Source organism: Leopardus geoffroyi, chromosome A2, assembly GCF_018350155.1.
Source record: "Leopardus geoffroyi isolate Oge1 chromosome A2, O.geoffroyi_Oge1_pat1.0, whole genome shotgun sequence".
Taxonomy (NCBI): Eukaryota; Metazoa; Chordata; class Mammalia; order Carnivora; family Felidae; genus Leopardus; species Leopardus geoffroyi.
In genome coordinates, this window is record NC_059331.1 from 98,608,235 (window position 1) to 98,635,259 (window position 27,025).

Below are 27,025 nucleotides of genomic sequence, written 5' to 3' on the forward strand. Positions count from 1 at the left end.
CACAGGTGCCCCAGCCATCATTTCTATTACAAGATTTATGAGGTCAAAGTTAGTGTGACTCAAGGCTTAGTGACCCCCAGATTTGACCATGAATCCTATGGCAAAGGATTCCTATGGAAGCAATGGCAACTTTCAACTCAAACACACCAATATGACAGCACTGTCCCCCGTGTTTTGAGAAAGATTACTGATTGTCTTGTTTCCTGTCGCTCCTGTCCTTTACATTTTGTCTATAAGGAAAGCATGAGATAGATACCATTTGTCGATTTAGTGTATGTTGACATTTTCAACATCAATCCAGAATCAGTAGATTACATTTGACTTCAGTTCTTGGAGAGGTCTAAATGCAACGAACAGTTTGTTTATAAGAAAGCGATGTCTTTCCTGCTTTGTGAGGTAACAGGATTAATTTCAGCATTGGATCACAGCTGCCCAGAATGTAATAAAGTTCCTTTTTCATCTAGTCTTAGGTTTACAAGCTCAGCCTTGTACCGTATCATCAGTGTCCTTGTGTATATATGCATTCCCTAACAATTGGTTGTTTGTACTTCAGTGTTGTTTTGTTTTTCCACTTTTTCCACCATGTGATGTCTGGCCCCAGATTGCAGTGTAAATATTAAGCATATTTTACTCATGACCTTTATAAAAATTAAAAATTTCAGTTGGCCCTGTAGGTCTCAGATGGTGCTAGAACAGTTGGTGCTAGCTAAAACAGGTTTTTTGTTTGTTTGTTTAGCTCTATCAGCATTTGAACCTGTTTGAGGTTTTAGAAAATTGTACCACCTTTGTTTTTATCATTTTACCCCCAGTATATGGTGATAGACCCCAAGAATGGATTCTCTCTTCCAGAGACCAGCACACTATTTAAATGCAGGATTTAAATAGGCCTTTACCTTGCATGATCTGTTTGGCAAAGGTAGGTCTTTTATTGCTGTTGTCACTCATGTGCCTCTGGTGTCCTGGCTGACCTTGGAAGAGGAACTTCAGTTCTTATTCCTTCTGAGACTGATGAAGCCTCTGTTGTTTTTGCTTCCCCGTCACTCTGCAAAGGCAGTGTGCCCATATCCCTGCCTTCCTTCTGTTGTAAGATCCACCGGCCATACCAGTAATGGCACTTTGGGGAAAGTCTCAGTACCTCCAGGGCCTCACCTGCCTCTAAGTCCCCCAAAGGGGTGAAGAGAGAGCTTCTAGCTCATCTCTCTCCTTCCAGCTCTGGCTGCCATTAATCCTCTTCATAAACTCCCATGCCCTTTCAGGGATGGAGCGTGTGGATTTTATTCACACAACTGACCATGTGCTACAAAGCTCTCCCTACATACTCTTGTCCCATCTCTTACCAGGCATTTTCCACTCCAGCTTGGCCATATCCAATTACATCCTGTTCTACAATTCTGTTCTCTCTCATTCCTACCTTGTACCTGGTACTCTTTCTGCCATAATACCTTCTGCACACCTTCCCTCCTCCATTTGTTATTTGTTGATGCTAACTGCAGCTGGCCCAAGTGTGTGCTTTTAGGCTTTCTCTGAAATCCTTTATGCTTGCCTCTCCTCCCCTCCCCCAGGCAGGTGTAGATGTCTGTGCCATGTGCTCCCATAGTATCGGCGTCATCTCTCTGTTACACTCTTAGGCTGCTTATAGTCACAGGTCTGAGGCGAATAAGGTATCTCCAGTACTGACCACAGTGCTGACCCCTGAGGTGGTGCTCGGTAAGAATTTGAAGTAATCAGTGGCTCAAAAGGAAAAGAAGTGTGAAGGGTAATTATTTCTGTTGTCATTATTCACGAGCTCAGTAGTTTGACAAGTTTGTATTACCTGTTTTGACTTTTAGAATAGAATGTGAATTATATGGGAATTCTGTATCTCGATTCCATTTTTTAAAATTATTTTTAAAGTGTACTTTTTCTTTGATCTCTGAATCATTACTGTTTTATATCAAGACATGGCACACGCACATGTGTGTAGGTGTGTTTATTTGAAACTAAAAGTGTTAAATAATAACGCACACTCTACTTGTAGTGAACGCTGCTGTTTTCTCTTCTTTCTTTTCTGTTTAGCTTTTCTCAATGCTGTTCACAACCCATTAGATTGATTTCACAATAACTGCAGGACACAACACTTTGGAAGCCACTGCTCTAAATAACCATACTTTGCCTTGTGATGAAGACTTGAAGTATTTGGTGTCTCAGTCAGGGTTTGACGAGAGAAATTCAACCAGTAGGAGATACATATTAAAGGATGATTGCCAGGAATTGACTTATGTGAATAGAAGGGTTGATATGCAAGTCTGAAATCTGTAGGGCCGGCTATCAAGACAGGATGGAGGGTAGAACTCTGCAGCAGACTGAAAGTGCTGTCTATATGCAGCATTGCTTTCTTAGAATTTCTTCATTTCTACTCTTAAGACCTTTCAACTGATTGAATCAGTCCCATCCAGATTAATCTCCCTAACTCAAAGCCAACTGATTTGGGACTTTAATCACATCTACAAAATACCTTACCGTGATATCTAGGTTAGCATTTGATTAAATAAATGGGGGCTGTAGCCTAGTCAAGTTGACACATCAAAGACCATCACATTTGGTGTGAGGAGTCTGGTCTTCAACACATTTTATCTAAGGAGTACAAATCAATTTTCATACACCACCCCTAGGATGCTGTACATCACATTCCTTTCCTTTGCTACACTAAAGTGAACTTTTTTGAGATTTCTCACCTACTTGTTTGGCCTTAGATAAGTCAGCCTCCTCAGTGTTTTTGAAACTTCTTCCATCATCTAGGTAAATGCAGTTTCTGGGAATTCTATAGAGACCCATGTGTTAGGAGCCAGACTTTTAGTTTAAATCGGAAATATTAATATTTTTTTTGGAGAGAGAGAGAGAGCACACAATCAGGGGAGGGACAGAGAGAGACACACACACAGAATCTGAAGGCGGCTCCAGGCTCCAAACTGTCAGCACAGAGCCCAATTGTAGGGCTCGAACTCACAAACTGCCAGATCATGACCTGAGCCAAAGTTGGACGCTTAACTGACTGAGCCACCCAGGCGCCCCTTGAATTGGAGATGTTTAACCCATACTGTTACTTCTAATGATCTTCCAGGAGATCTTCCAGGGCCTTAAAAGGCCCTTATGCTCTGTCTCCAGGCAAAATCTAGGGCCTGGGGTGCTCTTCCCAAGGTTCCCAAATCCTTCAGGCTTAGTGTTTAGTTCTCATGAGACCTCATAGCCCTTTTTTTAGAGGTGCAGTCACCCTTGGGGGCTTCACATGGGGGTTGTAAATTTTTATACTTGGGGAACTTCTATATCCTAGGAAAGCCTGGCTTCCCAGCTAGCCTCAGGAGAAGCCCTCACACCCCTTTTGGTGTAGCCAACTTCCTCCTTTTCTCCCCTTTAACCTCACCACCCACACAAACTCTAGTACTCCCCTCCATTGGCTGTCCTGTTTAGACAGTTCAAAATAATCTCCTTCCATGGGCCTTGAGAAACAGAGCTGGCACTGGTAAGGGTAGAAGAAGCGAATACCAACTGCTAAGACAAATGCTAGAACAGATCCTGACTTACTAACTCATCTTGTTGCTTCTGTACAAGAGTGTTAACTTGTGTGAATGAGAAGTCAGTTATTTATCTTAGGAGATTACCCCATTGCCCCCAAAAAAGGTGCCAGTTGGTGCTAATTAGTTCAGTTTTTCCGTGATGAAGACACCTGTCCAGCGGGAACTAGACCAAGGCTACCAATTTATGTCATGCTGGCCACCAGTTGTCAGTTTGTAAAACATATGTCTCCAATTTAAACTAAGTCTGGCTGAGCTGAAAGAGAACATTGCTAATTTCTCATGGATATGTTTAATTGTTTATAATAATTTGGAAAATACTGTGAAAAACATGAACATCAGTGGAGTCACCGAGTTTTCTGTTAAGCTGTTGACTGGAAAAGCACACTAATTTGGGCTTCATTGTCTTAGAGTTTGTCCAGATTTAGAATGAGCTAAATTTATATTTATTTATGACAGAATTTCTCTCTGATTACTTCAATAGTATAAACTGTCTTTGCAAGGAGATATTAAAACTTTTCAAGTACTTAAACAGTACATATTTGCAGATAAATGATACTAATTATAATTCAGTTCTCTTTTCTCAAAATGGAGAAATAAGGGACCTTATAGTCTTTTTGTTTCATTGATAATTTGAGTATATGTAGCCTTAATAAAACTCTACCTATTTTGAAATATTTTATTAAAGATCTTCTTATATATAGCTTTATCATTCCAAAGAGTCAACCATAGCTATTCTAAATTTAAAGAGTTAACATCCTCCATATTTGGTTGTTGATTATCTCTAAGTATGAAGTTTTTGGTGCCACTGATGATAGAGAAATGTATATTTGATTTTATCATGGGTTTTATACACATTCTATGACTATGTCTAGGGATATGAAGATTTACAACACTACGAGAGATATAAAAAAAACATTATCAATATATGATTGTCTTTATCAGATGTCAAAAGACTAGTTTGGGAGCCAGAGAGTTTTCTGTTTTAAAGGCTTTGTGACGGTTAATTTTATGTGTCAACTTGACTGGGTCACAGTGCCTAGATATCTGGGTCAAACATTCTATTGTCTCTGTGAGGGTGTTTTTGAATGGGATTAACATTTCAATTATTATGTGTGTTGAGTAAAGCAAATTGCCCTCTAGATTGGGCAGTCCAAGCCCATTGGTGAATGGGCTTCATCCAACCAGTTGAAGGCCTGAATAGTGAGACACTGACTTCCTCTGAGGAAGAGGTACTTTTGCCAGTGAGCTGCCTTCACACTTGAACTACAGCATCAACTTTACCCTGGTTCTCGAGCCTGCTGGCTTACCCTGAAGATTTTGGACTTGTGAGCCTCTATAATTGGGTGAGCCAAGTCCTTAAAATAAATCTAGTTTAACACAAATACAAATATTATATGTATATTATACCATATATCATACATGCACACACACACATACACACCTAGACACACACACATCCTGTTGGTTCTGTTTGTCTGGGGAACCGTGACAAATATAGGGTTCTTTGTGTCACCTTTTGAGCTAGCCTACTCTGTACATATCATTATGTAGAGAATGCTTGTTTCTTCACTTCTTGTTATTTAGTTATCCATGAAAACACTTGGCTTACATATAGTGAAATACACCTTTTGTTCTTATAGACTTTTCGTTAATTATCCTTATGTATACCACGTATGTTGTTCTCTGAGCTTCAGATTTCTCATATAAAAATAGGAAAAGTATGGACTGTCTTACTCTTTCCTGCTTTATTTACTGGATCAGTTGGTACAAGGGTTAAAGATAATTTGTGTTAAGTTTATGCTGTCTGTAGTTTACTTGCAATTACTTCAACATACGCATTGCAATATTTACGGGTGTAACTTTGTTTTAGGAGCCTTTAGTTATCATTCCAGGTATACTGATCACAAATCTTCACCCTAGGATTAGTTAGTATTTGAAAGACCCTAATGAGAAGTCGACTCTACAGAATTGGGCACTTTAAATCTACACAAGAAGGCTTATTAATGTTATTTATTAATGTTAAGGATGTTACAAGTAATTAGTGAAATGAATGATGTTGAAAATATATGGATTGGCCTTAGAAATATTTTGTGTTAATGGACTTTGACTTGGGCAAGGCAAGCAAGCTGGCAGCTTTTGGAGTAGCACCTAACGCCAGTACTCATGTGGCTCTATTTTCTGATATGTAGGATTCTGTTGAGTGGTCCTAACAGAAGGTTAGATAGACAATACTCTATCCCACTGTAGAGTATTGTCACAGCTGCTTTACTACACCTTCATGCAGGTTACTTGTCAGAGAAACTTGAGAACAGAAACCTGGGACTTTACTGTGTTTACAACATAGAGCTCTTGGTCTGTTTTTTCACCTTCCTGGTCGTTAATGTATTTGTGTTATTTAGAAAATAACCCTCACCTATTTAGAAATCTTTGGAGAAAGCCCTCACCTATTTAGAATCTTTGGAGACTACCGGTGTTTGCCTCCAAATACCTGATAATTGTGAACTCCAGTTTGGCTTACATTACTTTGCAACAAAAACCTAACATACTCTGGCATGTACTAGGCAGTCAAGAAACAAGAATTCTCACTGTCATAAATCAATGAACTGCCTTCTGGGGGAAGAAAGGGAAAGCCGAGTTTGTATATTGCCCAAAAGCCATTAGCATGCTCCTTTCTGTAGATGGTTTGTCACCAAATTTGTTTTCAAAACTTTAATATGTGGATTATCTGCTCCATGCTTTCTTTTAGCTTCTGTTTAGAGTCACTTTCGCAGAGGTGCTAAAATCATGTGAAGGTGAGTTCGAGTGCTGCTGAGGAAGCTGGTGATAAGTGGGGCCTGTTTGTGGAAGCATGTGAATGCTTGGCTGATTCTTGGGAGCATGCTGTGCCAAGCCCTCATCTGAAACGCAGTGTGCTAGAACCTGGAACGTTTTCCATCTTTGATGTGTCAGGAAGATGAAGCGGAACCCAGACAGCAGGTGGAACTGAGACCTTGTGGAAGCATTGCGGGAGATTCCTTCCAGTCAATATTTACATAAAATTCTGAATTTATTTTGACCTGCATTGATTAGAGAAATGTGTCATAAGGAAATATTTTTTTTCTTATTGTTCAAAAAGTGTTGCTGTTGTTTTTGAAAAAGTGCTGTAGCTCAAACCACCAGAAATGTGAAAAAGAATGATCTTAGTTAAAATCTTACAATAAGCTAATTTTAACTTTATTTGTTTTTTATAGCCTTGGGTTACTGGGTCAGAAATGTCATTGCTAACTGTATTTGTGAACTTGTTACCCCTAAAAGCCTGCGTCTGCTGCAAAGCAAGGGATGGGGTCTTGTTTTGTTTCCTTTGATGAAGGAACAGAATATCACTTGTTGGCTCTGAAACAAGAAGTCAGACTTAAACATCCTTTTGTTTGCTTTTCTCAGTGAAATAACACAGGAACAATATGAAGGTGACTGAACTAAATATATATAGTGGTGAACTATATATTTAGAACTATATAGTATATATATGTAGTGATGGTGTTGAAAATTAGGGCCCAACGTGCTGTTAGCCTTTAGTGTTTTTGGCATTCTAGTAATCATCATAGTTGGGTTCTGATTATTACTTGACTATCCATATTTTTGCAAAGCAGTTATGGTAATATAAATAGAATTGATAGAACCATTTTAAGAATATTGAAAGAATCAAGATCATATTGATGAAAGGGGAAGTATTTACCTAAGTCAACATCCTTTTATCTCTGAGGTTTTTTCTGGTCAAGGCAAACAAAGCCAGGCAAGTGAGGAGCCATTGTGTAGAGGTAGTGCCGTTGTTCTGGACCTAGGTAGGGATTTTGGCAGACCAATCTGTATAATAATATCCAAATAGTCATGTAGATTTTGGTTTCAGGGACATTAAGTATCATCGTGGATGAAATATTCAAAATGTAGTTATGAACAAGAATGTGAGATGAGTGTGGGTATCTGGGGATGTAGTGTTACCTCTCACATTGCCCTGGGCAAGCTTTCCCTCCTCCACACTGGACCAGCAGGCATGGTTACATGGATTTTCTCATTTCATTTTCATAACTTTATGGGGTAGGTATACTTATAATAACAGCCATTTTGTAAATAAGGAAACTGAGACGAGCTACATAGCTAGAGAATTTAGGAAGTCTATAAATTAGATTAAAATTGGGCTCATACCAATTGGCACTATATATATATATACATATCTATATATGTAGATAAAGATATGAATGTGGGTATAGATAGACATATATACAGTGTGCTTTTTTGTTTTAATAGCATGTATTTCAGAGCCTTTCATGTCAACAGAGATCTTTTTAAACTTGCATAAAGTTACATATTCATATGTATCATAATTCAGTAAGACATTTTCTTTATCAGTGGATATTTAGGCAATTTCGAACTTTGGGCTATTACAGATAGTGCTGTAATGAACTCGCTTGCATGAACATCTTTGTACACATTTGCAAATATCTCTCTAAATACATAGATGTAGCATTATTAGGTCAAAGGATTTACATTTAAAATCTTGATAGTTGTTCTTAAATTATGTTTTTATTCCCCTCTACTTTACAAGAGTATTCTTTTTCCTGTATTCTCACACTCAGACGTCACCGTCTTTTTTTTTTAAATCATTCGTTTGGGCAAATTCCTGGTATTTCCTTGTTGTACTTGACGTTTGCTTACTTTTAGTGAAGCTGAGTGACTTTACATCATTTATTGAGCATTAATGTTTCTTTGTTGAATTCTAATTAAAATTTTCCCTACTTATACATGCAGTTGTTTGAGGTGGTAAAGCTCTTTGTATATTATGTATATTCATATTTCATCTTGATATTTGGCAGTTTTTCCTCCTAATATTTAACTTTTCTTATAATTTCATTATGGTATATTTGTTGTCTAGAAAATTTTAGCATTGAATTTTATTTTATTTTTTTTTGTTTTTGTTTTTTTTTGTTTTTTTTGTTTGTTTTTATTTTTTTTTATTTTTATTTTATTTTATTTATTTATTTTTTTATAATATATGCAATTTATTGTCTAATTGGTTTCCATAAAACACCCAGTGCTCATCCCAAAAGGTGCCCTCCTCAATACCCATCACCCACCCTCTCCTCCCTCCCACCCCCCATCAACCCTCAGTTTGTTCTCAGTTTTCAACAGTCTCTTATGCTTTGGCTCTCTCCCACTCTAACCTCTTTTTTTTTTTTTTTTTTTTTTCTTTTTTCCTCCCCCTCCCCCATGGGTTCCTGTTAAGTTTCTCAGGATCCACATAAGAGTGAAACCATATGGTATCTGTCTTTCTCTGTATGGCTTATTTCACTTAGCATCACACTCTCCAGTTCCATCCACGTTGCTACAAAAGGCCATATTTCATTTTTTCTCATTGCCACGTAGTATTCCATTGTGTATATAAACCACAATTTCTTTATCCATTCATCAGTTGATGGACATTTAGGCTCTTTCCATAATTTGGCTATTGTTGAGAGTGCTGCTATGAACATTGGGGTACAAGTGCCCCTATGCATCAGTACTCCTGTATCCCTTGGATAAATTCCTAGCAGTGCTATTGCTGGGTCATAGGGTAGGTCTATTTTTAATTTTCTGAGGAACCTCCACACTGCTTTCCAGAGCGGCTGCACCAATTTGCATTCCCACCAACAGTGCAAGAGGGTTCCCGTTTCTCCACATCCTCGCCAGCATCTATAGTCTCCTGATTTGTTCATTTTGGCCACTCTGACTGGCGTGAGGTGATACCTGAGTGTGGTTTTGATTTGTATTTCCCTGATAAGGAGCGACGCTGAACATCTTTTCATGTGCCTGTTGGCCATCCGGATGTCTTCTTTAGAGAAGTGTCTATTCATGTTTTCTGCCCATTTCTTCACTGGGTTATTTGTTTTTCGGGTGTGGAGTTTGGTGAGCTCTTTATAGATTCTGGATACTAGCCCTTTGTCCGATATGTCATTTGCAAATATCTTTTCCCATTCCGTTGGTTGCCTTTTAGTTTTGTTGGTTGTTTCCTTTGCTGTGCAGAAGCTTTTTATCTTCATAAGGTCCCAGTAATTCACGTTTGCTTTTAATTCCCTTGCCTTTGGGGATGTGTCGAGTAAGAGATTGCTACGGCTGAGGTCAGAGAGGTCTTTTCCTGCTTTCTCCTCTAAGGTTTTGATGGTTTCCTGTCTCACATTCAGGTCCTTTATCCATTTTGAGTTTATTTTTGTGAATGGTGTGAGAAAGTGGTCTAGTTTCAACCTTCTGCATGTTGCTGTCCAGTTCTCCCAGCACCATTTGTTAAAGAGGCTGTCTTTTTTCCATTGGATGTTCTTTCCTGCTTTGTCGAAGATGAGTTGGCCATACGTTTGTGGGTCTAGTTCTGGGGTTTCTATTCTATTCCATTGGTCTATGTGTCTGTTTTTGTGCCAATACCATGCTGTCTTGATGATGACAGCTTTGTAGTAGAGGCTAAAGTCTGGGATTGTGATGCCTCCTGCTTTGGTCTTCTTCTTCAAAATTCCTTTGGCTATTCGGGGCCTTTTGTGGTTCCATATGAATTTTAGGATTGCTTGTTCTAGTTTCGAGAAGAATGCTGGTGCAATTTTGATTGGGATTGCATTGAATGTGTAGATAGCTTTGGGTAGTATTGACATTTTGACAATATTTATTTTTCCAATCCATGAGCAGGGAATGTCTTTCCATTTCTTTAAATCTTCTTCAATTTCCTTCATAAGTTTTCTATAGTTTTCAGCATACAGATCCTTTACATCTTTGGTTAGATTTATTCCTAGGTATTTTATGCTTCTTGGTGCAATTGTGAATGGGATCAGTTTCTTTATTTGTCTTTCTGTTGCTTCATTGTTAGTGTATAAGAATGCAACTGATTTCTGTACATTGATTTTGTATCCTGCGACTTTGCTGAATTCATGTATCAATTCTAGCAGACTTTTGGTGGAGTCTGTCGGATTTTCCATGTATAATATCATGTCATCTGCAAAAAGCGAAAGCTTGACTTCATCTTTGCCAATTTTGATGCCTTTGATTTCCTTTTGTTGTCTGATTGCTGATGCTAGAACTTCCAGCACTATGTTAAACAACAGCGGTGAGAGTGGGCATCCCTGTCGTGTTCCTGATCTCAGGGAAAAAGCTCTCAGTTTTTCCCCGTTGAGGATGATGTGAGCTGTGGGCTTTTCATAAATGGCTTTTATGATCTTTAAGTATGTTCCTTCTATCCCGACTTTCTCAAGGGTTTTTATTAAGACGGTGCTGGATTTTGTCAAAGGCCTTTTCTGCATCGATTGACAGGATCATATGGTTCTTCTCTTTTTTTTTGTTAATGTGATGTATCACGTTGATTGATTTGCGAATGTGGAACCAGCCCTGCATCCCAGGAATGAATCCCACTTGATCATGGTGAATAATGCTTTTTATATGCCGTTGAATTCAATTTGCTAGTATCTTATTGAGAATTTTTGCATCCATATTCATCAGGGATATTGGCCGGTAGTTCTCTTTTTTTACTGGGTCTCTGTCTGGTTTAGGAATCAAAGTAATACTGGCTTCATAGAATGAGTCTGGAAGTTTTCCTTCCCTTTCTATTTCTTGGAATAGCTTGAGAAGGATAGGTATTATCTCTGCTTTAAACGTCTGGTAGAACTCCCCTGGGAAGCCATCTGGTCCTGGACTCTTATTTGTTGGGAGATTTTTGATAACCGATTCAATTTCTTCGCTGGTTATGGGTCTGTTCAAGCTTTCTATTTCCTCCTGATTGAGTTTTGGAAGAGTGTGGGTGTTCAGGAATTTGTCCATTTCTTCCAGGTTGTCCAATTTGTTGGCATATAATTTTTCATAGTATTCCCTGATAATTGTTTGTATCTCTGAGGGATTGGTTGTAATAATTCCATTTTCATTCATGATTTTATCTATTTGGTTCATCTCCGTTTTCTTTTTGAGAAGCCTGGCTAGAGGTTTGTCAATTTTGTTTATTTTTTCAAAAAACCAACTCTTGGTTTCGTTGATCTGCTCTACAGTTTTTTTAGACTCTATATTGTTTATTTCTGCTCTGATCTTTATTATTTCTCTTCTTCTGCTGGGTTTAGGCTGCCTTTGCTGTTCTGCTTCTATTTCCTTTAGGTGTGCTGTTAGATTTTGTATTTGGGATTCTTCTTGTTTCTTGAGATAGGCCTGGATTGCAATGTATTTTCCTCTCAGGACTGCCTTCGCTGCGTCCCAAAGCGTTTGGATTGTTGTATTTTCATTTTCGTTTGTTTCCATATATTTTTTAATTTCTTCTCTAATTGCCTGGTTGACCCACTCATTCGTTAGTAGGGTGTTCTTTAACCTCCATGCTTTTAGAGGTTTTCCAGACTTTTTTCTGTGGTTGATTTCAAGCTTCATAGCATTGTGGTCTGAAAGTATGCATGGTATAATTTCAATTCTGGTAAACTTATGAAGGGCTGTTTTGTGACCCAGTATATGATCTATCTTGGAGAATGTTCCATGTGCACTCGAGAAGAACGTATATTCTGTTGCTTTGGGATGCAGAGTTCTAAATATATCTGTCAAGTCCATCTGATCCAATGTCTCATTCAGGGCCCTTGTTTCTTTATTGATCGTGTGTCTAGATGATCTATCCATTTCTGTAAGTGGGGTGTTAAAGTCCCCTGCAGTTACCACATTCTTATCAATAAGGTTGCTTATGTTTATGAGTAGTTGTTTTATATATTTGGGGGCTCCGGTATTCGGCGCATAGACATTTATAATTGTTAGCTCTTCCTGATGGATAGACCTTGTAACTATTATATAATGTCCTTCTTCATCTCTTGTTACAGCCTTTAATTTAAAATCTAGTTTGTCTGATATAAGTATGGCTACTCCAGCTTTCTTTTGGCTTCCAGTAGCATGATAAATAGTTCTCCATCCCCTCACTCTCAATCTAAAGGTGTCCTCAGGTCTAAAATGAGTCTCTTGTAGACAGCAAATAGATGGGTCTTGTTTTTTTATCCATTCTGATACCCTATGTCTTTTGGTTGGCGCATTTAATCCATTTACATTCAGTGTTATTATAGAAAGATACGGGTTTAGAGTCATTGTGATGTCTGTATGTTTTATGCTTGTAGTGATGTCTCTGGTATTTTGTCTCACAGGGTCCCCCTTAGGATCTCTTGTAGGGCTGGTTTAGTGGTGACAAATTCCTTCAGTTTTTGTTTGTTTGGGAAGACCTTTATCTCTCCTTCTATTCTAAATGACAGACTTGCTGGATAAAGGATTCTCGGCTGCATATTTTTTCTGTCTAGCACACTGAAAATCTCGTGCCAATTCTTTCTGGCCTGCCAAGTTTCAAAAGAGAGATCAGTCACGAGTCTTATAGGTCTCCCTTTATATGTGAGGGCACGTTTACCCCTTGCTGCTTTCAGAATTTTCTCTTTATCCTTGTATTTTGCCAGTTTCACTATGATATGTCGTGCAGAAGATCGATTCAAGTTCCGTCTGAAGGGAGTTCTCTGTGCCTCTTGGATTTCAATGCCTTTTTCCTTCCCCAGTTCAGGGAAGTTCTCAGCTATGATTTCTTCAAGTACCCCTTCAGCACCTTTCCCTCTCTCTTCCTCCTCTGGGATACCAATTATGTGTATATTATTTCTTTTTAGTGTATCACTTAGTTCTCTAATTTTCCCCTCATACTCCTGGATTTTTTTATCTCTCTTTCTCTCAGCTTCCTCTTTTTCCATAACTTTATCTTCTAGTTCACCTATTCTCTCCTCTGCCTCTTCAATCCGAGCCGTGGTGGTTTCCATTTTGTTTTGCATTTCATTTAAAGCGTTTTTCAGCTCCTCGTGACTGTTCCTTAGTCCCTTGATCTCTGTAGCAAGGGATTCTCTGCTGTCCTGTATACTGTTTTCATGCCCGGCGATTAATATTATGACTATTATTCATTTCTTTTAAGATTTCTAGGATCTGTGGCTTTGTAGCAACATCCTAAGAGGATCTAGTCAATTAAACATTCTCCATATTTTCTTTAGCCCTTTTATAGTTTATAATTTTTTTTGTTCTTAACCACTTTAAATTTTACTTTTGTTATTGATATGAAATAGGATTTTTATCAGATAGATATTTCATTCTTTCCCTACTGTTTATTGAATATATTACCCTAACTAATTTGAATAGAGAAGTAGAGGCGTAGAACAGAAGAGAATATAAAAATAGATCTACCTTGGTGCCAAAACTTCATTGCCTGAATGAATGAAGTTTTATTGTATGTTTGATGTCTCATAGGGTCTGTTTCCATCCTATTCTTCTTTTCAAGCAGCTTGTTAGTTTTTCCATGAAAAATGTGACTGGGATTTTAATTTTGACTGCTCCGTATTCATAAATTAAGTTGGGACAAACTAACATTTACAGTAATTTAGGAGTGTAGATGCCTTTGCAATATTAAGAATTTTATCCAGGATATAGTATGCCATTACACATATTTAGTGTTTTTGTATTTTTCAGTTAAATTTTATAGAGAAGGATATCCTTGCACATGTATAATTAGTAATTCCTGGGTATTTTATAGTTTATGATCTTTTCTGTTATATTTTCTAAATTATTTTTTGTGTTTTTGTGTGTGTGTTTTTTATTATGTTTCTTTAGTGAACTCTTTTTAGTCCTAATCATGTTTATGTTAAATCTTTTGGATTCTTCAAGTAAATGATAGCTTAATCTGTACGTAATGAATTCTGGCTTTTCTTTTTCAGTTTATAGGTTTTTCCTATATACCCACAGAATTTACCACACTATGAGTAAGTTGAAGATGAAAAGTGTCTTACGTTATTTTTTTTTCTACAGAATGAAATAGTGATATAGTCATCTGATTGCTAGATGCCTCAAAAATTATTTAAAATACCATTTTCCAATATGGAGTCATACAGTTATTTATTTAGTTTCAGGATACCTCCAAATGAACTTTTTAAACGAGCCTGATAGAGGAAGAACAGTTGATAGCAGAGTGTTTTGAGATCCTGAAAAATGTTAGGAATGTGTTAATTTATTTGAAACAGTTCTCCCATACTTATGTTTTACACACACACACACACACACACACACACACACACACACACACACACATATTTATTAACTTAATTACCATGTGGTAGCAAAATTGAGCCATGTTTCAGAATGGATATCATTTAAATCCAAGTTCTGCAATCATATATATATTCTTGGATCTTTAACAGATTTTGAGAAGTAGCAAACATTAATGGAATAATTTCCAGTCATATCTGCCAGTAGTTTCCAGGGCATGTAAGCTCCAGATCCAGGTAACTTTTTGTGTGTTGTTAAAGTTTGCTCCCCTAGGCATGTTCCATTGTAGTCCACTCAACTCTCTGTGTTTCTAAAAATATAGATATAGATAAGGATTATTTTGTCTAGGATCTTATATTTGAAGTAAACAGTCTACATCTTCTACACTCGAATATATGAATCCTTGTTTATTCTTTAAGACTCAACCTAGAGGCACCTGGGTGTCTCAGTCGGTTAAGCGTCTGACTTTGGCTCAGGTCATGATCTCGTGGTTTGTGAGTTCGAGCTCCGCATCGGGCTCTGTGCTAACAGCTCAGAACCTGGAGCCTGCTTCAGATTCTGTGTCTCCTCCTCTCTCTGCCCCTCCCACGCTCATGCTCTGTCTCTCTCTGTCTCTCAATAAGGAATAAACGTTTAAAAAAATAAAAAAAAAAGACTCAACAACTTAAATATTTTCCCTTTCATGAAATTCTTCCCTTTCTCAGGCAAATGAGAAAGATTACTTGGTATAAACTTCTGTTACATCATTTATCACAGTATAGTATAGCTGTTTACTTTGATTTCTGTGTCCCCACTAACCTGTGAGCTCTCCAGTGTCCAGCACAGCGCTTGGCATAGAGCTGGCACTCAGTAAATTGTTGATGGATGCATAAAATGTGAATAAGCGATTACCAAAACTTATAAGGGAAGTGAAAGATCAAAAGGGCTGTCTAAGAGAATGTTATCAATCTGACAACTTAAGAAAAAGATTAGAGGGTTCTGTGGAAGGGGCATAGGAAGCATAGTTTATGAAAAGATTAATAAAAAAGGTACAAACCCTGTAGTTTGGAAATATGCATTTTGATGCAGTGATGTTTATTATGGTGGAGAAATGTGGTAGAGACCAAATGAGTGGCACGAGGCCATGAAAACATGCTGAAAGTCGGGAAGAAAAACGGTATTCATTCTGGTACAAATATTATAAATGGCATGATTTTGATAAATTTATACCATAGGAACCACGCATCTGCTTCTATATATACATGTATTTCTGGTTTATAGGTTACCATATATAGCATACAAGAGTTGCCAGTTTTCCAATAATATGAATGTAAAACACACCTGGACCAGCAAGGCCAACTTTCTAGGTGACATACTTGATTTCTTTCATCTCTGACCTTCTGTTCTGCTTTCTTTTTTGATTATGACTTTTTATGTATATTTATTAACAAAAAAACCCTTCTCCTAGATTTTAAGCTTTTGGGGACATTACAGAGTTTTTTTCAGGTATAGTTTAGATGCTTAATAATTATTAAATGTAATTGAAAATGTCAGTTTTTATAATACATATTAATTAGATTGATGAACACACATTTCTTTCTTTTAGATATTCCTCAGTGAAGTAAGTGAAGGATAGTATACCTATTTCCAGTTACTTTTCAAATAGAGTAAATAAGGACAATCAAGTTTCTTATGGCTACATCTGAAGACCACATTTAGTAATCTTTCAGATGATTTAGGTGAGAAAGAAAGAGCTGGCAATATCCTAGTTCTGTGCAGCTCGTGAGCAGTATTTTGATAGTTGTTTCATTGAAAGGCTCAATGAGAATCTAATTTGGATATACATTCAAGTAAAATAAGAGAGGAAAATGAGAGCTTAACCTCGCTCATCACAGTATAGAATAGAAGTCGGTTTCAGTGATTCTGTGATTGAAATATAATTATAGTAGTGACATACCACAACATCGATGCTTGTATAGGTCAGAGCATGAAACGGGTTCAGTGTGGGTATTTGCTTAGGTAGCTTCAAGGTCCTTCACCATAGTTTCTTCAGGAACCAGCAAAGCCTTGCAGCTAATATGATATACTCTGATTCTATAAAAAGCAATGAATTTTGCTATTCAGATAATACATCCTGTGGCTATTGTTGTCTCTCACATTATTAAAGGTGGTAGAATGATATACATTTTAAAATGTAAGTTATTTTTATTCTGATTCAATTTCCTTTTCTTAACATCTCATTGTACAGAACTTTTAACTTACCTGGTTTTCAATACTTAGCAGGGTTTCTTAAAAAAATTAAGATAGCCATCTTTTCTGGATTATCATCTTCTTGTGACCTCTTACTACAGGTTTTCAGCACATACTCCAATGAAGACTATGACAGGAGAAACGATGAAGTGGACCCCGTGGCTGCTTCTGCCGAGTATGAACTTGAAAAGCGTGTAGAAAAGCTGGAACTTTTCCCAGTGGAACTAGAAAAAGGTACATGAGCTCTACAATGTTTGTAATGTCATTATATTGCTATTTTAATAATACAGAAATGACTTTATTTTCCTCACCTGTAGCCCTTCTACCCCCAAGGGTTGGATAAAGTTTTAATTCTCATGGAAAATTTAATTTATTTATTAAATTTCAAAAGTAGTTGAGATGAGCTCTGTATAGATGGTAGACTCCTTCTTCCCTCCCACTCCCAGCAGAAACCCATCTGCTTTAGTTGGCTGGAATGGTGACTAGTGTAGGGAGGTGTGGGTAGGGCCTCATGTTTGGTTGGTACCCTTAAAAGGGTGAGAGTCCAGAGGGAGTGGGTGGATGTGAGCGCTTGGGGTGGGTGGTTGTTTTGTTTTTGTTTTTGAGTTCTTGACGGAGGGAGAGTGGTCATGGTTGGACTCTGAATGTGGTAGATGGGAGAGTGTTGGACTTTTAGAGTATGGATTTTGGAATGAAGGCAGTGGAATCTTATCTCTGAAGGGAGAGGGCTAAGAGAGAGCAGGGAGAATGGGAGCCAAGGGGCTTCCTCCCAATTTCTCCTCTTGGAAACCCAGCCTGCCTGCGGTGGGAAGTGAGGACCCATGGCCCCAGAGACTGCCATGTCTATCCTCGTGTAAGATGGGCACCCAGGAATGGAGGGGGACCCAGTGAACAGGGATATAGCATATCTCAGAGAATCTTGGAAAAAAGCAGAAAAAACAGATGACAGCTTGAATAACAAAATGAAGCAAATGAAAAACCAAATGAGGATATCAAGTATGGCTTAAAAAAAGACATTCTTAAGCAAAGCAACCAAAACGATTTTTGTTTTAGTTTATTTATTTTGAGAGAGAGAGCAAGTAGGGGAGGGGGAGAGAATGAGAGAGGGAGAGAGAGAATCCCAAGCAGGCTTCACACTTCAGTGCAGAGCCTGATGAGGGGCTTAAACCCACGAACCGTGAGATCATGACCTGAGCCAAAATCAAGAGTCGGCTGCTTAACCTACTGAGCCACCCAGGCACCCCCAAAAACTATTTTAAAATTAAAAATTTCAGTGGAGGAATTGAAGAGGAAAAGATGGTATTGTTGAGACTCAAACTGGTAGCCTAGGTCAGGTGTAAGAAATAAACCAAAATAATTCTTAAAATGATAGAAAAAAGGTCCATGAGAAATCACGAAGGAGACCCAACATGCACATTGTAGGTGACAGAAGGAGAAAAGAAGGTGATGAGAGATATATTAGACAAAACAAGGAAGAAATTTTCCTGAGCTCAAAAAAAACTTGAGACTCCTATTTGGAAGGGCCTAACTAGTTGATGAGCAGTGAGAGGACTTGAAAAACATCCCATGCTTAAGCGTGGCTAAATCCTCATCTTCTTTTTTTTTTCTTTTATATATACACATATGTATATATGTATATATATGTATATGTAATATAATTATATTATATAATTATATATTATATTATAATAATGTATATTATTTAATACTTATTTAATATATAATTATTAAATATAAATATACAAATCTAAATATAAATATATGTGAAATATAAGTATATAAATTAAATAATATATTATTTAATTTGTATATTTAATATAACATATATTAAATATATAATATATAATATGTATGTATATATATAATATATATATATAATTTATTGTCGAATTGGTTTCTGTACAACACCCAGTGCTCATCCCAACAGGTGCCCTCCTCAGTGCCCATCACCCACTTTCCCTTTTCCCCCACCCCCCATCAACCCTCAGTTTGTTCTCAGTATTTAAGAGTCTCTTATGGTTTGCCTCCTTCCCTCTCTGTAACTTTTTCCCCCCTTCCCCTCCCCCCTGGTCCTCTGTTGAGTTTCTCAGGATCCATATATGAGTGAAAACATATGGTATCTGTCTTTTTGTGCCTGACTTATTTCACTTAGCATAACGCTCTCCAGTTCCATCCACATTGCTACAAATGGCCAGATTTCATTCTTTCTCATTGCCATGTATTCCATTGTATATATAAACCACATCTTCTTTATCCATTCGTCAATTGATGGACATTTAGGCTCTTCCCATAATTTGGCTATTGTTGAAAGTGCTGCTATAAACATTGGGGTACAGGTGCCCCTAGGCAATAGCACTCCTGTATCCCTTGGGTAAATTCCTAGCAGTGCTATTGCTGAGTCATAGGGATGCTACTGCTTAGCAGGGATGAAAAGAAACAAGGTGCAACTTGTTGTAAACAGCAAAGGTCAGGGAAAAAGAGTTGAAAACTGTGACTATTAGGCATCAAATTATTTGCATTAAAAAAATGTAAAGAATACCTGTCATTGCACCAAACATGACTGGCTAATTGTTTCCATTAAGAGACACTCTCATTTGAAGTTAGCAAGGATGTAAGAGTGATACTTACATTTTTCATTCATTTACAAATGTAAAAACCAATCCTAGCTTATGGCCCATACAAAAATAGCTGGAACTGGCCGTGGGCCATTGTATTGCTTATAATATACCAAAAATGAGAACAATTCAAATATTCATTAATGATAGAAAAGAGTAAAATGAAGGAGCCTAAGTTCCATGCAGCAGTGTGTATGATTGTTACAAACATGAAATTGAAGTGGAGAAAAAGCAAATCACAGAAGAATCCGTTCAGTGTAATTCCATTTATTTAAATGTCAGAGCCAGGAAAAATTAAACAGTGTATTGTTTAGAGATACACAAATAAGTGGTTTTAAAAAGCAGTATTTAAAAAAGGAGGGAGTGAGGGGTGCCTGAGTGGCTCAGCTGGTTAAGTGTCCAACTCTTGATTTGGTTCAGGTCATGATCCCTGGGTCATTGGATCAAGCCCTGTGTCGGGTTCCATGCTTGAGCATGGAGCCTGCTTGAGATTCTCTCTCCCTCCCTTTGGTCCTCTCCCCGACTCATTCTCTTTCTCTATAAAATAAATAAAAATATAAAAATTAAAAAAGAGGGAAGGATTGACACAATATTTAGGGTAATGGTTACTGAGGGAAGAGTTATGATATGAGGGAGGGGTGCATAGTGGGCTTTTTGTGTGTTGGTAATATTCTGTGTCTTTGTTAGTACATGGACGTTTGTTTTATTTTCTTCTTTAAACACAACGTTTTGTAGATAAATGTTTTCATAAACTCTCATTTGTGTTTTTCATAATAAAAGTTAAATTAAGAAAAATTAAGCTAGAAGAGAACCAAATGAAGTACAATTATTTTTAATTTTTTGAGCAGCCTCCATACTGGTTCCTGAAGTGGCTGCACCAGTTTACATTCCCAGCAACAGCACACAAGTATTCCTTTTACACTGCATCCTTGTCAACACCTGTTATCTCTGGTTTTTTGGCTGATAGCCATTCTAACATTCTAATAAGGTGGTTTCTCATTGTGGTCTTGATTTGCATTTCCCTGATGATTAGTGATGAGCACCTTTTGATGTACCTGATGGCCATTTGTATGTCTTCTTTGGAAAAGTGTCCATTCACTTCTTCCGCCTCTTTTTAATTGGATTTTTTTTTTTTTTTGCTGTTAAGTTGCATGAGTTCTTTATATATTTTAGATATTAACCCCTTATCAAATATTTCCCCCCATTCTGCAGGCTGTCTTTCATTCTGTTAATGGCTTCCTTTGCTGTGCAGAAGCTTTTAGTTTGATGTAGTCCCACTTACTTACTTTTGCTTTTGGTGTCAAATCCAAAAAGTCATTGCCAAGACTGATGTTAAGGAAGTTACCTGCTATCTTTTCTTCTAGGTGTTTTATGGTTTTAAGTCTTAAATGTAAGTCTTTAATCCATTTTTGAGTTGATTTTTGCGTACAATATAAGATAGGGGTCCATTCTCTTATATGTGGCTGCCCAGTTTTCCCAGCACCACTTTTTGGAGTGGCTATCCTTTCCCCATGGCATATTCTTGGCTTCTTTGTCATAAATTAATTGACCAAATATGCATAGGTTTATTTCAGGGCTCTCTATTCTGTTCCATGGATCTATGTGTCTTTTTTTAATGGCCGTACCATACTGTTTTGATCGCTAATGCTTTGAAATATAGTTTAAAACCAGCTTTGTTCTTACTCAAGTTTTCTTTAACTATTTGGAATTTTTGGTGGTGCCATACAAATTTTACAATTGTTTGTTCTATTTCTGTGAAAAATGTCACTGGAATTTTGATAGAGATTGCATTGAATTTGTAGATTGCTTTGGGTAGTATGGACATTTTAACAATATTAATTCTTTGAATCCTGACTATGGACAATCTTTCCATTTATTTGTGTCTTCAGTTTCTTTCATCAATGTCTTATAGCTTTCAGTATCTAGATCTTTCACCTCCTTAGTTAAGTTTATTTGTAAGTATTTAATTCTTTTTGCTGCAATTGTAAATGGAATTATTTTTTTAATTGCTCTTTCTGATAGTTCATTGTTAGTGTATAAATACCTAAATATGATATGAACTATAGATCATAATACCAACAGAGAATTATACTTTTAAATTCAAGAAACTCTTAAAAAATAAATAAATTGAGGAAACACAAAAAATATGAAAGTTAAAACCAGAAGTTTAATTTGGAATGCTCTTTAAATGTAGTAATTAGTATAAACAATAGAAAACAAAAGATGACAAATAATGTTTTGCTTATATATTTATATTATATATAATTATATAAAAATGAAAACTAAATGTAATGAAAAGCCAAACTGATTCTAATTTTAACATGTTAGAATTGATAATATTATATGTAAGAGGAGGTCAGGTGCCACATACATGTAAAAAAATTAATAGTTTTTTCTTTATATTTACATTAAGAACATAAATATGAAAATGGGAACATTTCATTTACAATAGCATAAAAACAACAAAGTACTTATCACTAAGGAAAAAGTATTTATCTGTTGAAAATCCATCTTTTTGAAAGATATAAGATGTAAGCAAATAGAAGGATATACCATATTCTTGGATTTTTGAAAAGATCAGTATGGAAAAGTCTCTCCTATTCTTCACCTCTGATACCTATAAATTAATATATAAATTTAATGCAGTTCAAGTTGGATTGAACTTGAGTTGGATTGAAAGAGGATTGCATAATGTAAAACTAAATTTTATAATGGGAAAATACAGACCTAAGGGAAGTATGAAAAAGAATGTGACAGGTTTTAATTTCTTAAATATCTGAATATAATGTAAAGCCTCTATAATCAGAACAAATCGTATTCATATAGCAATTGATCAGTGGGACAAAATAGAAAATCCAGAGAAAAATGTTAGTATGCATGAGAATTTAATACATGACATGTATGATTTGCTAATATGCCATTGAGGCCTGCGCAGGTCCCAACCTGTCTGTGGTTTGGGGTTGCTATCTGCCTCATAAAGCAAAGTAGAGGATTTGTCGTCTGGGAAGACAAAGTTGTCTTCTCTGGAAAAGCCTCCTACATAGTTGGCTTTGGCTTTGGCCTCTTCCGGGAGTAGGGAAAGCAGGGATTGAGGCCTTATGAGTCTGGGTTTTCAACTGAGGTAGAGAGAAAAGACAGTGCTTATAACTAGACAGTCCAGAGTTGGGTATAGTTACCTCTAGGACTCGTTATTGTTAGCCCAGCCTAGTCTTTATGAAATGATAGAAGTGGATTTCTTAACAATAAAATAGGGGCACCTAGATGGCTCCACTGGTTAAGCATCCAACTTTTGATTTTGGCTCAAGTCACGATCTCATGGTTGTGAGACTGAGTCCCACGTCGGGCTCTGCCCTGAGCGTGGAGCCTGCTTGAGATTCTGTCTCTCTCTCTCCCTCTGTCCTTCCTCTGCTTGTGCTCTCTCTCTCTCAAAAGAAGAGAAAATCAATAAAATAATAATAATACAGTTAAAAAACAGCATAGGGTGTTTTACAAATGGTTCTGGCATAACTGAACATCTGAATGGAAGAATATAAAGTTGGGCACCTTCATTTTCATTATATAAAAATAACTCTATATGAGTTAATTAGATATTAAAAATAAAGTAATAAGGACTTTGACAAAAACTTAAAATGTAATGCTTTCTTCAATTGCAAAAATACCTGCTTTCTTTGATTGCAAAAATCACGTAGCATGTGGATGGAAAGGCTTAACCAAAAGAGGGTCCAATCAAATCATCCAAAATTTTAAGCTTTTAAAGGCAATATTGTCAAACAGAGGCAATAGATAAGTGATGAGTGTGAGGGGGGAAATCTTCATTGTAGATGACATGGAGTTAACATGTATAATATGCTAAGAACCTTTGCAAATTATCAGATAAGAAAGATAGGGAAAACTCAGTAGAAAAATTGGCAGTTTAGTGAAAAAAACATCTAATGACCCACGCTCCCATGAATATGAGCTGAAATTTCATGAGCAATGAGCGGAATGCTAAGCCAACATGAGCTTCCTTCCTGAGAGAAAAAATAAGCTCTGAGCTCCAGAGTATGGTGCCGGCGTCTTCCATGGAAACACATCCTCACAGTCTTTTCCATCTTTTTCTGGCTGCTTTGCCTGCTTACTTAGTGCTCTGCCTGTCCCTCTGCAGAGGAAGACCAGGTGGCTGCTGGGTTCTTGACAGCCACAGGAATTAGTGGCCTTCCAAGAATGTGGCTCTGGACTTGACCTATGCTTGACACATCTCCCAGAGAGCCATACAGGGATGAAATCAGTCATCTGGTCGCTGTGGGTTGATTGTATTCTTCGTTTAATTGTGTTTGAGTTATCATCTTGTCTTTCAGGTAGTCTGCACTGGAATTGAGGATGGCTCAAGCTATTACCTCTTTTTCTACTATTGGGTTTACAGCTCTGCAAATCTGCGTAATTTTCCAGTGACAGCAACAAGGGCTGCTAAGGCAGGAAGATAATTTTACTAAAGCCTGAGTTCAGGCAGGGAAAATGCACTTAAAAACTAAGAAATCACTTTCATGCAGGATAGTGGCAGGAAGGAGCTGCTTAATGGCGTGATGGCACAGAGAATCTACATTTGAAAGGAGCTCTTTGAATGTACTGATCATGGGAAAGTTTCACTTACAGCTCAACATTGGCTTGACAGTGTGATAATTCACAATGAAAAGAAACTCCTATAAATATAGTGAATGTGAGCAAGAATTTGGCTAAATGCTTAATATGTAGCAGCTTTCATATATGAGAGGAACTCTATGTATGGCATCATTTAATGTGGATGAGTCTACAGTGATCGGCTCTTAAAGCAAGAGCAGATGCTCTGGGGAGAAAATCTTGCATGTGTGTAAACACTGTGGGAAGGCTTTGGGTCACCATTCAGCCTCTCACCAACATGAACAAATTCCCACTGTAGCAAACCCCGTGAGTATGATGGATGTGAGCAAGAATTCAGCTGTGCAGCTCACCTTCGTACACACAGGAGAATTCCTGTGGGCGAGAAGAAACTTTGTCCACGTGACTAGTGAGGAAGGGCCTGTAGTACGGATGTAAGTTTCCCTTTCACGAAAAAACTCATTCTGGGGAGAGCCCCTAAAGCTGTAATGAATGTAGGAAAATTTTTAACCAGAGGCAGCCTCTGGATGAACGTGAGTATCTGTACCAGAGACATGATGAGAATAAAATCAGAATGGGAAGTCACGTGTGGGCAAACATTCTAAACATAAGGGCTGAAGGAACGTCTATGGTGATTACTTGCGCACTAGTCACCACTGAAGCTCTACACTGGAGAGGTACCTGTGCCTCTAACCAATGTGGAAGTCCCTTCGTGTGGGGGTCACATCAAAGAGTTCGTCCAGGGAGAACTCTCTATGAATCTTTCTTTAGCACACAACTGAGTAAACAAATCACACTTGTGCTGAGTGGCATGATTTTGAAAAATGTAGAATAAAGATTAGGATTACTAATTGTACTTAGGAACACTTAAAGCAGAAGTCGGTGTCAAGGAGTAATAACCAGTGAGATGAACCCTACTGAAAAAATTGCTAATTAAGAATACTTACTGTATGGGGCGCCTGGGTGGCTCAGTCGGTTAAGTGTCTGACTTCGGCTCAGGTCATGATCTCACGGTTCGTGGATTCGAGCCCCATGTCGGGCTCTGTGCTGACAGCTCGGAGCCTGGAGCCTGCTTCTGATTCTGTGTCTCTGTCTCTCCATCTGCCCCTCTCCTGCTCATGCTGTCTGTCTCTGTTTCTCAAAAATAAATAAATGTAGAAAAAAAATTTAAAAAAAAGAATACTTACTGTATGAAATATTATTGCTAAAAAGTCTTCTGAAAGTGTCAAGCATTCTGTTGACTCTGTGAGCCAGTTTTCCTTTAACAATCCACGCTGCTGATTGATCAGGTTAGTGTCAGTTTTTCTATGCAGCTAGCTAATACAACAATGGTTACAAAGACTTTGAGGCTATCAGAAAATAACTTTGAATGTTAACCCAAAAATGTGGAATGCGAAATAGTGTATCTTTTATTTCATTGATGTGAAAATATGTATGTTCACAGAAAAGACAAATGGAAATATGGATAAACATATTATTGTCAATGAATTTAAAAACATATTTGTCAGTGTTGTTCACAAGGCAAGGAACATGGAAACAAAAGAGAATGCCTGTCAGTAGAGAAGTGGTTGGATAAGTTACGACACCATCTCACCAGGATATATTATACAATCATTAGAAGTGAGTTAAGGCTGTGTAAGTTGATATCCATGATATATCATTGAATTAGAGACTTAAGCTGCAGAGAGAACTAGGTACAATGTGATCTTATTTGTATAAAGCAAGTAGGAAGGAAAAATAAGCCATTTCATAGACGCACACATACATATATGTACGTGTACTTGTATTTATGCATATATATACATATATGTTGTAGTTGTTGATACTTTTATATGCTTGTATAGTAGGACTAGGGAAAGTCATGAAAGACACATGCCACCTGATTAACATGAATGGCGATATGAAACAAGTAAAAGGGAAAAGACCACATGAATGAAGGGGAAATTTTAGATATACTAAGATCACATTTATTTAAAGTAATATATATGTGTTTTGGTATGTATGCTTTTGTGTTTAAAATATTATTTAGAGAGGCTGTGTTTTAAGGCAGATTGATTACTCAGTAATCCAATTATTACTTTTTCTTGGGATGACAATGAATAGCCACTTGCAGTAATAAAATGAGATTAAACCCACAAGCCTTTTGGGGGGTCTTATTTGATATCTTTTCTCCGCAGCAATAGAAAAAAAAATATTCTGCCAAGGCAAGCATGTCCTGTAGTCCATAAAGAACAAAATTAAAGGCAATAAATAAGTCTCACCAGCTAACTTACATATAATACTTAGGTTGTTGTGGTTTTTTTGCCCTTTTTCATAGATGAGGATGGACTTGGTATAAGCATTATTGGAATGGGTGTTGGAGCAGATGCCGGGCTTGAAAAGCTGGGAATATTTGTCAAAACAGTAACAGAAGGTGGTGCTGCCCAGAGGGATGGCAGGTAAGCTAACTACTATCATTAATAACTAAAATCTTCTAAGAAATTTTTTTTGGGAATTTCTTTCAGTGGCTTCCTTCTTCTGATTTTTTAGGACAGAATTTTGGAGTGTGTCTTGTCAAAGGAAAATGTTAAAGCCTTTGAATTGCTTTATGATTTGTAGGCAGAATACCTGCTTTCTTCAATGTATGTTAAATAAATAGGTGGTTGGGTCTATCATCTGTATCTCTCTACCTCTGATATGTATTCATTCATCTGTCTGGTGGGAAGTGGGTAGAAGTATGGGTGTGTATTATAGAAGGATATGTACTGTGAAGATGAGCATTTAGTGTCATTTCAGAGATATCAAAACAAATGGTAATATTTTTGGCACTTTTGAGAATGACAGAGGTAGAAGGAAAAATAGGAACCCTAATTCTGCAATGATGGTAATTCTGGAGCTAACATTTCTCAAAATGTATTCTGACTAAAAACAGGTTCTTGATTGCCAAGTAAACTTGTGGAATTAAAATCTCTC

At 37.2% G+C, this 27,025-nt stretch overlaps 1 protein-coding gene across 15 annotated transcripts in view; it reads left to right on the top strand.

Moving 5' to 3' along the window:
- PPP1R9A (protein phosphatase 1 regulatory subunit 9A) overlaps positions 1–27,025 on the top strand; it is a 330,692-nt gene that overhangs the window by 155,737 nt on the left and 147,930 nt on the right. For all 15 annotated transcript variants that reach the window (XM_045494829.1, XM_045494836.1, XM_045494827.1 and 12 more), the window contains 2 exons: positions 16,946–17,078; positions 26,391–26,511. In XM_045494829.1, coding sequence (XP_045350785.1) covers positions 16,946–17,078; positions 26,391–26,511 — 254 coding nt within the window. The remainder of the gene's footprint in view (positions 1–16,945; positions 17,079–26,390; positions 26,512–27,025) is intronic.